At 54.1% G+C, this 15,409-nt stretch overlaps 1 protein-coding gene across 3 annotated transcripts in view; it reads left to right on the forward strand.

The window, feature by feature from the left end:
• Positions 1-1,492: 1,492 nt before the first annotated feature.
• CORO2B (coronin 2B) overlaps positions 1,493-15,409 on the forward strand; it is a 41,011-nt gene continuing 27,094 nt past the window's right edge. For 2 of the 3 annotated variants that reach the window (XM_065641468.1, XM_065641470.1), the window contains exons 1-3: positions 1,493-1,564; positions 8,264-8,353; positions 13,823-13,889. In XM_065641468.1, the coding sequence (XP_065497540.1) occupies positions 13,839-13,889 (51 nt within the window). In that variant the 5' untranslated portion in view covers positions 1,493-1,564; positions 8,264-8,353; positions 13,823-13,838. The remainder of the gene's footprint in view (positions 1,565-8,263; positions 8,354-13,822; positions 13,890-15,409) is intronic. The other variant, XM_065641469.1, reaches the window with a different exon arrangement.

The raw sequence follows: 15,409 nt of genomic DNA on the forward strand, positions 1-15,409 counted from the left end.
ACTTTTGGTATTCCCTTATTATCAGATCCGCTAATATTTTATGGGAAGGCTCAGCACTAGAATAAAACTCAGTAATCTTTCATCAGACTCTTGGTGGAATAATCTCCTTATAAAAAGGAAATCCTTTGTTTATTGGCAGAGTGCTTTTCTTTAAGGGGGATTGGAAATGCCTTTGGTATTGGCCTCGAGTATTTTTAATTCAACAACAATAAAATAATTTGGTGCAACATCTAATCTAACGGCTGGATAATTCTGCGCCTGGACTGTATCCTGCTGGTTTCATTCCCATGCAAATGCAACCAGGAGACAACAAGCTCAAATGCTACATATAAGTGTTGTTTCTCTCATTTCCAATGATGGGGAATTTTAAAAATGTGAGAAAATTCCTGTTTCATGGCTGGGAAAAGGGAGTGCAAGGGTATTCCATCATTCCTGCCAGGCGACGCAGACTGTGGCTGGCAGGGATGCTCCAGTGCCTCCTGGTACCCTGCACCCTGAATTTATTTTGTCGTTGCTGTCAGGAGATTGGTTTGCTCAGCAACAAGAAGAGGGAGCAGGATAGATTTTTATTGCACAGATTTTATTCCTGCACCACTGACCTTGTAGCAGCTGTTTGGGCCCTGGTCTGAGGGTGTACCTGGGCACCCCCCACACGCTGAGACACCAGAGTCCTATGCCACCCTGTGTGCCCGAGTGCCACCGCCAGTCTGGGCCACCCATCATTCGTCCAGAAAATGGGAATGACAGCTCTGGGACAAAGCAGTGGTCTCTGCTGTTATCACTTGTCACTGTTTATAATAGGGGGGAAAAATAATTGCCTCGTATATGGAGGGGAACAAGCACATGGATGGATGCTTATGGATGCTATGGGATCCTACCATGCTGCCCAGCTGGGCCAGCGAGCAAAGCGCGAACCCTGCAGCAGAAATCTGACGCTAAAATAGAATCTGTGGCTTGGTTGCAATCACGCTGCAGAAGCTGGCGACACAGCCTGTGTCTGTTCCGTGCCTGGCGCCCCGCATTTGTTTTTATTGCTTTGGAGAAAGGAGCAGGCTATACACACCGCTCTGACCGGTCCCCACTGGTGTGGGTGCAGGGCGCTGGCCGCTCCCTCGCACATCACCGCAGCGGGGGCAGCAGGTGCCTCCCCCCGAGAAGGGCAACTCGGGTTGGCAAAGAGTTAAAAAAAGGCTTTTTCTCCCCAAAGCCGAGCGCAGGGAGCCCAGCCAAGGAGGGACGCTCCCTCCGCCTCCCTGCCCGCCCCGGCCCCCCCGCGCTGCTCCGTCACGGCAGCGAGGGCTGACGTCACCCCCGCCGGCTGACGTCACGGCTGACATCACCGCCGCCGCCGAGCACCGAGCGCTTCGGGCGGGCGGCGGAGGCTGCGGGTCCCGGCTCTGCTGCCGCTGCCCCCCCGCCCCGTTCCTCCCCCTTCCCCACCCCCCGGCGGCCTTTTTGCTTCTTGATTTCTTTTTTTTCTTTTTCCTCCTCTTTTTCTCTGTCCTCCCGCCGCCCGCGGAGCTCGCTCAGCCCCTCCGCGACATCCCGCATGATTGTCCCCAAGGTAAGGACCTGCCGTCCCCCCCGGCTCGGGTGCTGCGCCCACCCCCGCGACAAGGTGCTGCGGAGGGGGCCCGGCCACCGCCCTCCCCCGCCAGGGTGTTGCTTTTGATTTATGATTTTATTTTCTATTTTATTTTGTTGATTTTTCTCGCGTTTCCCGCTTGCTCGCCGCCCTCCCCAGCTCGCAGCTCTGCTGCATTTTTAACCCTTGGAGCCGCCGGGAGGGGCGGGGGGGCTGCGCATCCCCCCGCGGGCGCACCGCGCTCTAAGCCGCTTTTCCGCGGCCGCTCAGCAGATGCTGCCCAGACCTCTACAGGTGGCTGCCGGCTTGGCTGGCGGGGGGATAGACCTCGGGAATGGGGCTGGGGGGGATTAAGGAGCGGGCTGGGGGGGCTGCGGGGTGGAAGGGCTCGGTAAAGCCGCCCCGAGCGGAGCTGGCGGGTGTGGGAGGTGAACACGGGGCTGCTCGGGTCCCCGCAAATCTGTCCGGTGCTGGAGCAGCCTGGGAGCTCTGCTCTCCCAAATTGCTGCCGGGGCTGCAGAGAGGGCGGTTTTGCTCTCTGAGAACTGTTTTCTCCTTTCTCCCCATCCCCACAATCCCTCCTACCGAATTCATGACCTCCCGCTCGCCCCATCCCACTGCGGGTCGGGGTTGTGCCGGGGTGAATCTGCCGCCCTGATGGTCCCGAGCACGCAGCATCCTGCTGAATTAGTGCGTGACACGGCGGTGGCCGGGGAAAGGGGCCACCCCCGGGCTGTGCGAACCGTGGGACTTTGGGAACAGAGCGCTCTGAGCTGGACCCGCTTGGCCCAATCCCTCCTGCCATCCCAACACGGGGATGCGGTTGTGCTGATGAGTCTAATGATTCACACACTCGAGGGGAAACAGCAGCCCCCCTGCCTCGGGAAACCGCCCGAGAAAAGGTCTGATGAGCCTGAGGATGCTCCAGGGGAGGAATCGCTCTCTTTGGTCTTTGTCCTCAGCAAATAACTTGCATTTTGCCTGCTTGGCTTTTGCTGGGCCCTCACCAGCGTTTGCATTTGCTGTTGGGTGTTTCTGTGCTCCTCGTGCTGCGTCGTGCCGTCCTGCAGCTCAAAAAAACCCAACAGCACCTGTGTTCAAGAAAAAGTGCGTTTGCAGCTCTTCTGAGTGCTGAGAGAGGGATTGACGGACTGACCTGAAAGGTCAGTTGGGTTGCAAGAACTACAGACTTACTGATATCAAGTGTAACAGTTTTAAGTCAGGCTGATTAATTGATTAATTTGTAGTGCTCATTAACAGCTTTTTTTTTTTTCCTGAGTGCAAAGAGATTTATTCAGAGCTACGTTGAGAAAAGCTGCAGGGCCATAAGGAAAGCACCTTCAGTAGGACGGGGAAGGACTCTGCTGTTAATTTTCAGGGAACAGAGGTGTAAACTGGGAAGATCTATGTCGTGCACAAACTACGCTTTCGCTGAAGCACTGTAAAGCTCTAATGCACCTGGTAGATTTTATTTCCTGCAATATGGACTATCCTGATGCAAGGTAAAGGGGAGTTTTGGGGACCGGGAATCGTGTGTGTGTTCCCATGGTGAAGGGGAGAGTCCTGGAGGAGTTGCGGGGTCTTCGCATCGTGCCCAGCTGTGGATGTCTAGCTAAAACTGGTAGTGGTGTCTAACTAAAACCAGTATAGCCCACAGCTCCCAGTGCTGCCAGGGACAAGCACTGACAGTGTTTCTGCAACAACTCCTTCCATGCTGGGACCGCGTCCCAGGGGCTGATGTGAACAGGAGCTGTGGGTAGGATTTTACAAACTTTGCAAATATTCCTGAGCAATTCATCTTTAGAGGAAAATTGATTTGAAAATCAGGTGCAGGTGCCTAACATCAAGCAGAGCTGTCCTAACATTGGCTCGAGGCGTGGGGAGGCACAAAAAACTTTTCTTGGAGTGTGTGGGAGGCTGGAGAAAGGCAGGGAGCGAGCAGAAATACCTGCTATCGGTATGTGAAACAAGCTGGTATCATCCATGTCCTAAGCCACCCCCTTCCCTCCCACAGGAAGAAATGCAAGCAGCCGCAGCACGTCCCCAGACCTCACTCTTGGAGGAGTTTGCCACCTGGGAGAGAGTTTAGGCAGGTTATAAATAGGATGGAGAAAGATGGATTGAAATGCGAAAAGAGCCCACGCCTCATGCTTAGGGATGTACCCACATTTTGACGCTTCCCTGGCATCATTGCATGGCCAGGCACGGTACAGCATTGCATGGCGTTGCAGGAAATGGCATGGCTGTGCATGGCATGGCATTGCATGGCATGGCATTGCATTGCATTGTATTGTGTTGTGTTGCATTGCATTGCATGGTTTTGCGTGGCGTTGCATTGCATTGCATTGTGTTGCATTGCGTTACCTGGCATGACATTGCATGGCACGTGATGCCGTGTGATGCCGGGCCATGCCGTGCTGGGCCATGCCGTGCTGGGCCATGCCATGCTCCCCCCACATGAGCTCTGCCTGGCCAAGGCTTTCTGCGGCTCTGCAGCAAGAGCCACCGAGGTGGTGACCTTCAGCTGAGAAGGAATCAGGGACAACTCCATCCCTGCTGCAGATCAGCTGCTCCTTGCAAGGGGCTGGGGCTCAGGTCTGGTCTCTGTTGTTTGCAAACAGAAAACCAGCCCGGATGTGTTGTGTATAAAGAAAAAGGTTCGGATGTGTTCTGTTTAAGGAAAAGGTCCATGTGCCAAGGCTAAACAAGTCTGCAAAAGCAACAGGCAATCAGTGCTGCCAGGCCTGCGCCTCGTGGCAAACAGGGAATTGCTCGCTGGCTGTGGTTTGCCAGGGGAATTCCTCACCCCAGATGATTTCCCGTGAGCAGGACGAGCGTGGACCCGGGCTGGTGGGGAGAAGGAACGTGAATCACGGGATGGAGAGCAGAAAACAGAGGAAAGAGCCCATGGTTGGGCACTCGGAATTTATTTGCCATTGAACGGGATCTTTGGGGATACCCCAGTGGGAATCCGATGGTCAGGGAGGGCCCAGACAGATGTAACCTCCAAGCAGGGGTCGTGCTGGATGCATTTTGGCAGGCAGAGGCATGGCAGGAGTCCCTTGGTGTAGCACTGGTGCTTCCAGCTCCCACCCATCGCCAGAGGGTGTTTCCAAAACCCTAGATATAATTAACCATGAGCACAAGCTAGTGGGAGCCTGGGGGCTTGTTAATATGGGGAATATAGTTTTAAAATGTCTGGAGGTTTTTCTAAAAGACACCATTTAAAAGAGGATGCCATCTGGGAGGTCCCACGGTGTGCATTAGCCTGAATTATCCTATAGTCTCCGCTGGCTGTATTATCTATTAATTGGCATTAGTTATTGAGCCACGCTGCCTCGATAATGGCTCATCCTCGCAGTTCAGTGAACAGACGAAGCCAAACCCAAAACCCAGAGAGGAAACTGCAACTACAGCCTGTCGTGATCAAACACGGTAAATAAATTATGCCCAAAGAGGGGTACGTAGTAATTACCACAGAGGCACTTGATTGAGAGGTTATGGTTCCAACGCTGGGATGGTGGCAGCCGAAACGACGTTCCTGATGGTGCCGAAACGACGTTCCTGATGGCAAACCACAGTATCCTCTGCTCGGTGGTCAGGGCAGATTTCGCGTGTCTGGGGCAAATGCTGGTCCCATGGAAAAGCTAATACCGGTTCAATCAATAGGAAGCGTGGCTGAAAGCACTGGGCCGTGTTATCAGGGAAAACGGCTTTGCAGAAATCAGGCTTTGGACAGCACAGCTTGACTTCATTTCTGGGGAAATAACAGATGAATTCTTCTCCAGGCTGTTCGCTAAAAATGAATTTGATGAAGCACTCTGTGCTCTGATGCTTGAGAACCAACTCCAAATAATATTAATAAAACTCATGTTAATGGATTAGGTGCAAGCTAACTGACATCTCTAGAAAACAGATTAACAGGATTTATCATTGCATGGGGTTTTGCTCATGGTGTGCAGATCAGCTGGGCGTTTTTAGCCCTCAACCCAGCCATGGAGGCAGCAGTAAAGGCAGAAACAACACACGAGGGGTGCGGGAGGAGCGGGGCTTTCTCTGCCTCTTGCTGCCTTAAAATCCATGTATTTTTAGTGGGGTTTCAGCGGTGTGGCCGTTGGAAAACCCTCATTTCTTTGGGCTGCCCAGGCAGACGTTGCTCCTAAATAAGTAAATGTGTAAAACGGATTGCCGAGGTGGGTCCGAGGGAGGGATGGAGATCACGTCTTGGTGTGTGGTGCCACAACTGGGAGGGGGGAACGAGGCTGTGTTGCTTACCAGCTGCTCTGGGATGGAACAAGGCAGCCAGTGCTGAATTGTTAATTAAGTACAAAACAAGTCCCCTTGTCTCCAGCAGCATGGATGATCGCTAATCGTTAGCTTGGGTGGGATTTCTGGGGGTTGGGAACAAGCATAACGGGCCTCTTTGAGGCTAAAAATGGAAGGTCCCCGTTTCACCAAGTATTGCTGTCATCAAAGGCAACTTGTCTGGCCCGCAGCTTTTTAATGAGTTTTAATTGTGATTCAATGCAGCATTAATATTGGCCGTCTGTGGCCAGCGGGCTCGCTGGGCGCTGTAATTCATACCCTGCAAATGCAACGTGGTCGCCCCCCCCCTTCTTCTTTTCATGGAAATTTTATCAAATGATGAATAGTCCAATTCATTACCAAGCTCACAGAGAGCTCGAAGGAGCCGAATCCTGGATTCCTATCTCCCGAGTCAGTGTGTAATTACCCAAATCTGGCAGCAGGCAAAAATCTACGTGATGGAGCCAGCTGCTCGAGTCCCCCACAAATCTGTGAATCCCATCGTTCCCGAGCTGGGAGGGGACCGGTGCCGGGCTGGGAGGGGACCGGTGCCAAGCTGGGAGGGGACCGGTGCCAAGCTGGGCTCCCAGAAACCCCGCGCTCCTTTTGTTCGTTGCAAAGCTGTTGGCAAAGCTCCCTCGCTGCGGCTCTCTGGCCTCGAGCATCGTCGGGAAAAGCTCCGGGAGCAAAACTGCCCAGGGAGAGACTGTGCCAGGGCGGTGTGGGAGCAGCTGGGGTGCTGCTTGAGTTGCAGAGCGCGGAGAAATAAGGTTAAAGCTTTCTGATTGGCGTCCCACTATGGCAAACAGCTGGTGAGCGTGACAGGGACCCTGCTTGATGGGAAACCTGGACATCCTTGAGCTGGCCATGGCTCCCCAGGTTAAGAAGGACGAGGAATTACTGGAAAAAGTCCAGCGGAGATGCTGAGGGGTCTGGAGCATCTTTCTTACAAGGACAGACTGAGAGAGCTGAGGCTGTTCAGCTGGAGAAGAGAAGCTGAGCGGGACCTTATGTTGATCGATATCTCAGGGTGGGTGTCAGAGGACCAGGCTCTGCTCAGTGGTGCCCAACGCCAGGATGAGGGGCAATGAGCACAGACTGAAACACAGGAGGTTCCATCTGAACATGAGCATAAACTTCTTTACTTAGAGGGTGACAGAGCCCTGAGACAGGTTGGAGAATAGAACTACAGAACAGCTTGGGCTGAAGGGACTGTTAAAGCTCCCCCAGTGCCCCCCCTGCCCTGAGCAGGGACAGCTGCACCAGCTCGGGTTGCTCAGAGCCCCGTCCAGCCTGGCCTGGGATGTCTCGAGGGATGGAGATGGGAGGACCAGGGTCCCTTCGCAGCCGTGGCCATCCCTCTGGACAGCCCAGCCCTGGCTGCCTTCTGCTCTGAGCATCCCTGCTCTCCCCGTGTACAATAGCTGCTCTAAATTCCCCACAGAATAATGGGCTCTCTGTCCCTGCACAGGACTCTCTGTGTGCCCACCCCGAGGCACATCAGCCCTTGCAGGGGCTGGGGAGTGGTGGTGGTGGGGACACATCCTGACCCGCTGGTGCCAGCAGCACCGGGGGGTGGCTGTGGTGCTCAGGGGTCCGGTGGCTGTGAGCAGGATGGGGCCATCTGGCTGCTGTCACCCAGAGCCTCTGCACCAGATGATTTGGGGCTCCATATCCCCACTGGTGGATACGGGATTGCTCAGCCCATGCGATGAAATTCTTCCTTGCAGGGTGATAAGCAGCAGTTTTGCCATGTGGGGCTGGAGCTAATCCTGATACCACTGGCTGGTGTGGGGGCTGGAGCACAAGGGTGATGGGGGCGGCTGAGGGACCCGGGGGTTCAGCTGGGGAACAGGAGCTGAGGGGAGACCTTCTGATCTCTGACCTGCCTGAAAGGAGCTTGGAGCCAGGGGGGGTCGGGCTCTGCTCCCCAGGAACAAGCGCCAGGACCAGAGGAAACGGCCTCAAGTTGCGCCAGGGGAGGCTGAGGTTGGATCTTGGAACAATTTCTTCCCCCAAGGGCTGTGGGGCATTGGAACAGGCTGCCCAGGGCAGTGCTGGAGTCACCATCCCTGGAGGGGTTGGACAGACGGACATGAGGTTCTCAGGACACGGGGCAGTGCCAGGGCTGGGGGAACGGTTGGACTCGATGATCTTGAGGGGCTTTTCCAACCAAAGTGATTCTATGATTGATTCTATGATTAGCAATTAGCTGCTGGCGGCTGTGCCGGCGGTTGCACCCTGGTGCACGTTGACACCCAGTGTGTCTTGAGCGCGTTTGGTGAAGCCGAGGTTGGGGTTTTGTGCCCGGCTGGGGCTCGGGGCAGGCGGCAGCAGTTGTTGCTGTAACCAAAGGGTTTCTCTTTCTTCCAGGACCGAGGAGAACCCGCGGTTCCCTGAGCCCCTCATCCATCCCAGGGTGTCAGGAGGCACCCGCCGAGCCCACGGAGCAGAGCAGGGCAGGTGAGCACCCTGCACCCCAACGCACCCCAGGACGGCCCCGGGGGGGACCCCAGAGCGATGGAAACAGCCCAGGGACACGGCAGCCCCTCTGATCGCCTCTGTGCCATCCCCATTTCAGGCAGTTTCATGTCCAGAAAAGCATTTTTTATCAAGAGGAGTGCAGCAGCTGCTGCAGCTCTCCTCCCCCCAAAATCTGGCCCTGTACCCCAGAGATGCTCCGTGCATCTGATGAGAGCGGATCTGTGGAAGATTCGGTCCTTGTAGAAATGCTGAGTCCTTTAAGCAAGCGGCCGAAAAGCTGAACGTACAGAAATATTTCTGGGTGAACACGGGCGATGCCGGGTTGTGCACGAGCATCCCGTGGGGGCTCAGCCTGCGGGATACTGGCTCCCGGGGGGTTCGCAGCTCCAGGGCGCTTCGCTGCAAACCTCTGGCAAAGAAAGTTGCTTTGGCTGCTTTTATAATTATACTAAGTGCAAAGAAACCTGATTCTAGAGCACTGTGTGCTAAAATACAAGGAAAAATAGGGAAAAAGTGATATTTGAGGCTGTGGGCATCACGAGGCCGGGGAGGGATATCGCAAATGTTCCTCTGTGAGCTTCCCCGCGCTTTTGTTCGTGCCTGAATAACAAGTCTCCGTTTCTCTTCGGTGGCTGTTTTCCCCCTTCCTGGGAGCCGGAGCACAAGGCAGAGCTTGTCTGGGCTGCAGCTCCCCCCGGGCACCGCACGCTGGACGTGGGGGGGTCGGTGCCTCCCGCATCCCGGCCCCGGCCGCCCCGTGACCTTCATCCACCCCGGCTCTGGCACTTCCTCGCGCTGGCCAGGAAACAGGTTCCTGAAGCCTGAAATATTTAGAAAATAGTGTTTGTTTTTCTTTTCTTTCTTCTTTTTTTTTTTTTTTCTCTCTCTTTTCTTTCCTTCTTCTCTCTTGGAAAACTTTTGCCCCCAACTGGGATAAACTTCCAAAAAACTCTTGCGGTTTTGTAAGCTGTCCAGGAGCGATGGGATGGGAAAGGAGCTGCGGGATACTGCCCCATGCCCCAAGGAGCCCCCCACGGCGCTTGTTCCTGGGGAACATTTTGGGGCGTTTGGGTTGAAAACAGCAAATCAAGGAGAGATGTCTGAGCTGCTCACCCGTGCACTGTCTCCCTGCTTTAGAAAAGTCCTCTTTGCCGGGATAAATAAGTTTCTGTGGCTCATGTCCTGTACAAAGCTGGGGCTTGGTAAGGATTTTTTTCAGGCTATCACAGAAGTAGAAATGTTAGTGGTCCCAGCAGTCCTTTTTGCCTGATTTTTTTACCCTCACCCATCCCACAGCATCTTCCCAAGTAGCTTCTTACCCATGGGGTCCCCCCGGCCCGTTAATACCCATGCACGTGGCTTTTCACCTCTTTACAATTAAAAAGCAGGTGAATTTAGGAGGGGTTGGATTCACGGCATCCTCCCACTGGAGGCTTTTGCTTGTTATCCAGGCTTATTCTGGTTAAAACTGCTGGACCCTGGGTGGAAAAAACCTGTTGTAACCAAGTCTCAACTCAGTTTTCTTGATGACGTGCGATGCCATGTGAAATAACGCTCACGGATGAACGCCTGGCTCGGTTACCCGCTCATCTCAACACATGAAAAGAGACTTTCTTTCCCCTCTCTGAGTTTCCTTAAACTCTCTCAAGTTGAGAAAAAGCAAGCAATATTTTTACCCTCAAGGAAACATTATTCCAAGAAGCTGGAGGAGGGTAAAATCCTGTGGTCAGTGACCCAGGGCAGCTCCGAGGGCCAGAAATGCTTTGTGCTTCATCAGGATGTTTCCGCTGGCTTCACGGGGTGGGAAGGAGTTGGGAAACAGAGTGGGAGGAAAATTGTGCTTGTTTACAGAATTTATTGACGAGCGTGAGATTTGTGTTTCTTCTCAGCACGTGGGCCCAGAAGAGGTTTGATTTGCTTCCCCCAGAAGGTTTCCTGGGGGGAAAATGGTCCAAAGTGGGGCCCCTGATGGTCCCGCAAATGCTGGTGCCAGGGATGCTTTTTGCATCGCCCGTGACGTCTGCGGGACCGTGTGAAGAGCCTGGTGTGTGTGGGAAGCAGCGCCGTGGGCAAGGAGGGATGGGGACTCGTGGTGACAGCCCGGCCCCATGGCCAGGGGACATCTGGCCTCGCTCGGTGCTTTTTTCCCAGCGGCTTGTGGGGAGGAGAGGCTCTTCCCAGGCAGTCAGGGGTCTCTAGAAAGAAGAAATCGTTGAAAAGTTGAGCTCCAGGGAAATCCCAGTCACTTCCTTCCAGACTGGAAAAAACTCAGCTGGCAGATATCGCTGCAGAAATGTTCATCTGTCTTTTGTCCTTTGTTTAGACCATGTTCATGGGTTTAATCCTTAACATTTGTTAAATCAATCTACTGCTCTTTACAAATTGGAGAAACACAGAGCTGTCTTTGCCTCTTCTTGTCTGTGCACTATGGACAAGTGACTTTCCCAAAGTGAACCGTGCCTGCCAGCAATCCCATTTTGCCCGCTCCCAGCTCCGGGGTGACCATCGGGGAGCTGGGGTGCACCCACCACCCCGATGGGTGCAGAGGCAGAGATCTACTCTGCGTCTTGGCAGCTCAGCGCCACTTTGGGGGAACCAAATCAGAGCTGTGGTGGGGGTCTCAGCCCCTTGGGAGCTCTGCCCGGGGCTGTACTGGTGTCCTCAGTCTCTGCCAGGACATTGCCCCAGTACCAATATCATAATTGCATCACACATCTGTTCATAGCATCCATCCATCCATCCATCCATCCATCCATTGTCTCACCGTTGCCCTACAGCAAACGGGCAAATGCAAAACCCCACGAGTAAGGGCACAAGGAATTCAGCATTAACCCCCAAGTCTATTTTTTTAATGCAACCTTAACGCGATGTTTGGTCTGGGGGCTCTGCCGAGCCCGTGCTGAGGATGTCTCACGTCCCAGCGCATGGCAGCATCCCTGGAGAAGAGAAGGCTCCGGGGAGACCTTATTGCAGCCTTTCCGTACCTAAAAGGGGTCGATAAGAAAGATGGGGGCAGACTTTTTAGCAGGGCCTGTTGCGATAGGACAAGGGGTGATGGTTTTAAACTAAAGGAGGGAGATTCAGGCTGGACATGAGGAAGGAATTGTTGCCCTGCGGGTGGTGAGAGCCTGGCCCAGGTTCCCAGAGAGGCGGTGGCTGAACCATCCCTGGAGACATCCCAGGCCAGGCTGGACGGGGCTCTGAGCAACCTGAGCTGGTGCAGATGTCCCTGCTCATGGCAGGGGGGGCGCTGGGGGGGCTGGGGAGGGCCCTACAACACAAACCGTCCTGTGACTCCATGATTCTACGATCCCCGGCCGTGGTGCAGCCTGTGAACGGGCTGGTGCTGCCAGTGGGAGCTGCCGTGGGGGTGCTGGATGTGGTGACACCCGAGCTATACCCCACACCGACCCCAACCACCTCCGTCGGCTGGAGGGGATGGGAACATGACAGCTGGTTTTATAGAAACATGCTTTTTTTTTTTTTGAGGCCCTGCTCAGTGCATTTATTCCGGTGTTTATGAGAGCCCCAAGGTGTTTCCTGTGGTGGGGCAGAGCTGAAGCGTTCGCTCCGCTTCCCTCTGCCACTCCAGCCGGTCGTGCCATCCGCCAGATGCAGAAATAAAGAGAAAATGAGGAGCTTTGCTGGTTAGTGGAGGATCTGGGTCTCTGAAGTGTTGTCAGGAGCAGGCTGAAGGGCTCTGCTCTGCTCTACGGACTGTGTGTGTGTAAAGGGCTGGTGGCTTCCCCGGGGAACCACGTTGTGTCTATAAAGCAAAAATTATGCAATTGCATATCAGCCTTTCATGGGAATCAAACTCATGTCAGGACCAGGGAGAAAAGGCTTCTTCCCAAGGAGGAAGAGACTCTTTTCTCTGTCCTTGAACATTAATAACTACTTTGGGATATGTTTAATAATTTTTTTTACTGAGGGATACACGTGTGGACTATGTCTGAAAGGAAAAACAGCTTCAGGATGCTGATGGCATTTGGGACCGCATCCCTGGCAATGGAGCATTTCCAGGTGACGTTTCTGCCTTTTGCGCCATGGAGGGGCTTGCACGGGTCTGTGTGAGACCCTGGGGCTGGACCCTCGCTGGGGGGACAGAGCTGTGACTGTCCCCAACCCTGGCCCGGGACCCTCCGTGCTCTCACGGCAGCGGAGATGGATGGGGGCCTGTGGCACCGTGATGTTATCTTGGAGCCAAAAACACTGAGACATCCAAACCATAAAAGCTGTGTGGGAATTCAGTGTGGAGCTTTATTCTTCATTATCGACATAGTTATTCTGTAACGGGACGTGCAGTTGTGCCTGTCTCATAAATACCCATAATCTGCTTTTTAGCAATCAATATATAATCCTAAACTGACCTCACACAACTATCAAACCCCTTCTTTCTCCTCCCACCCCTGTAACTTTCTCAGACCGGCAGGATTTGGTTTCGGGGCTCTGAGCATCATCACTGCGTGTTGTCAGCCCAGGACCGGTGTGCGGGGCTCTGGTCACCGTCCCCAAGCCCTGCGGCTGCTCCTCGGGAGGACGCGGGCTGGGAACGCATCAACGAGCTGCGTCCATCAGCTTGTGCTCGATTTCACACAACCCGCCTTTTTTCAAAAGTCAAGCAAGGGCTTCTTGCAGAAAGGAACAATTCTAAAATTGCAGCCTGTGGAATTGCGCCATTCAAAAAGTTTCGCACGATATCATCATGCAAAATGGCTTTTCCCCAGAAATGCCCCCAAATGGCATTTCTGGTGCTTGCAAAAGCTGGTTGCACTGCAAATACCTAGCAAAAAAAATGTTCCCCCTTTCGTGCTCCCCCAAGAAAGGGGCTGCCCTGGCGGGGTGTGTGTGGCCCAGCCCCTCGGCTGTCGCAGCCACCACGGCCCCGCTGATGTGTCACATCGTCCCCGTGCAGGTTTGGGGGCAGATCCTGCCCTGGCCGTGGCACACGAGGGGTGGCTGTGCCCACGCCGCTGCTTTTGGGGGCTCTGAGCAAGCAGCTGGCTCATCAGCAAACTTTTTATGAATAGATGTTGTTTTACATCCCGCTGCGGATCCCAGGGTTTCTGGACAGGTTAATGGGCACGTTACCGGGCTGGGGATGAGTCAGGTAATGTGCTGGGTACGTAAATGCCTCCGTTTGCTACCGGTCTCAGGAGCATAAACTATTTGTGTTGGAATTACTGCGTTCTTTAGAAGAAAGTAGGCGGCAATACATAATAATGCTAAACGGGGCTGGCAGCGACCAGGGAGGAGGACACGGGGGTCGGTGTGACGGCTGCGGCCGGTGGCTCGTGGTGCTCAGCATCGTGTCCTGCCCCCGGCGATGCTCCGGCTCCTGCCAAAATCCCCCGGGAGCGCGCGGAGAAGCAGGAAGGGTTTGTGTGGTTTTTATCTCAGCCTCCTGGGATGGTGAATTGAATGTTTTTGCTTTCCCTCTCTGCACAGAGCTCTTGTCGAGTCAATGAGAGACCTGCTCAAGTCTAGCGTGCTGGGAAGCAAGCACGGCAGCCTGGTGAGTGTCCCGCGCTGGGCATTTTAATAAGGCTGGGACAGAGAGATGCAAAGAGCCAGCAGCTGAGCCCGAGCAAGCCAAGAGCCCAACCGGCTGGCTCTGCTCTGAACGCCCCTCGGCACAGAAGAGAAACCACTTAATTTACACCGGCGGCTCGGCATTTCTTAGCCTGGTTGCTTTTAAGTCGAGCTGGGGCTGCAAACGCACCCAGGTGCCCCGGCCGGAGCGTCAGACGTTCAGACACGTTTGGTGGCTGAACTGCTCCTGCACGCTGCGAACATGTGCCGCTCTCTGTGGCGGAATTGTTATTAAAATGAAGAACGGGATGTGCCTAAATGTTAAATCTTGCCGAGCCTCGTTAGCGTGAAAGCCATTAATGTGAACAAAAGCCGTTTTCAAGCTTGAATTGAGAAGCATCAGAGCATTAGAGTGCTGGAGAGATTAAAATCAGCGTTTGTTTGGCTCTAATCTAATGTGCATGGAACAATAAGCATTTGATGACTAATTTGGGGAATGCTGGGTATCTTATCAAAATATAGCTGTTTAATTTCAAGCTTTTCTTTAGGGAGTGGATTCCAGCAGCATAAATCCTACATAAATGCTTTGCTAAGTCACTGGGCATGCACTGAGCAGATCCCAGCCTCCGGGTGCGGAGGAGCCTGGGCAGGACCCATCTCAGGCCGGCACCGTCCTGCCACCTCCTGCTTGTGCCTTTTCCCCTCCAAGCGGAAAAAATATTGCTTTTGCTCAAGCAAAGTGAGCAGGAATGAGGTTGGGACAGGGAGGTGGCTTTGCAGTAGCTTCCCCGTCGCGTAACGATTGCAGGGACGGTGTTTTGCTTGGTTTAGGTATGAGCACAGCCCTGCTCATCCCATCGCTCCGCAATCGCAGGTCCCGGGGGCCTGGGCAGCCCCACAAGTCCATGGCCAATTATGTCCCACATCCTTTGGGAAGGGATTTAATCCCAAATCCGCGGTCCCCCAGTGCTGATGCTCCCAGGTGTGGAGGGGCAGCAGCAGCAGAGCAGGGTTGTCTTCGCCTCGCGGGGACTTTGGGGACTTCGGCTCTGTCCCGGGAGGCTGCTGGTGCTGGGTCTGGTCATGGCTTTTTCCTCTAAAATAATCCCCGGTGAGCTGTTTTGATGTTTCCTTCCCTGCTTGCTGCACGAGGGAGCTGTGGGGAGCATCCCTGGGCAAGGGCGGGGGGGGATCGAGCAGCCCTGTGCTTCCTACAGATGAAGCCGTCTCTTGGTTAAAACCTGCCAAAAAGCCGCTCTTGGTTTTTTTTGCACAATAACGCTTCGTTGCCTTAATGGCCGATCGATATTTGAAATGTCAAACTCGAGGACCGCTGACCTTTCTGATGGAAAATAACTTCTGCCCAGCGGCTCCCAGGGATGCGCAGGCAACGCGTTGGCTCCGGAGAGATGCAAAATAACCCCATGCAAGGGGGAAATGGGGGGGCGGGTTTCAGTTGGATTTGGTTTTCTTCATTAAAAACTGTGCCTTGACTTTACCTGG

The sequence above is a fragment of the Caloenas nicobarica genome, chromosome 10 (genome assembly GCF_036013445.1).
Source record: "Caloenas nicobarica isolate bCalNic1 chromosome 10, bCalNic1.hap1, whole genome shotgun sequence".
NCBI lineage: Eukaryota > Metazoa > Chordata > Aves > Columbiformes > Columbidae > Caloenas > Caloenas nicobarica.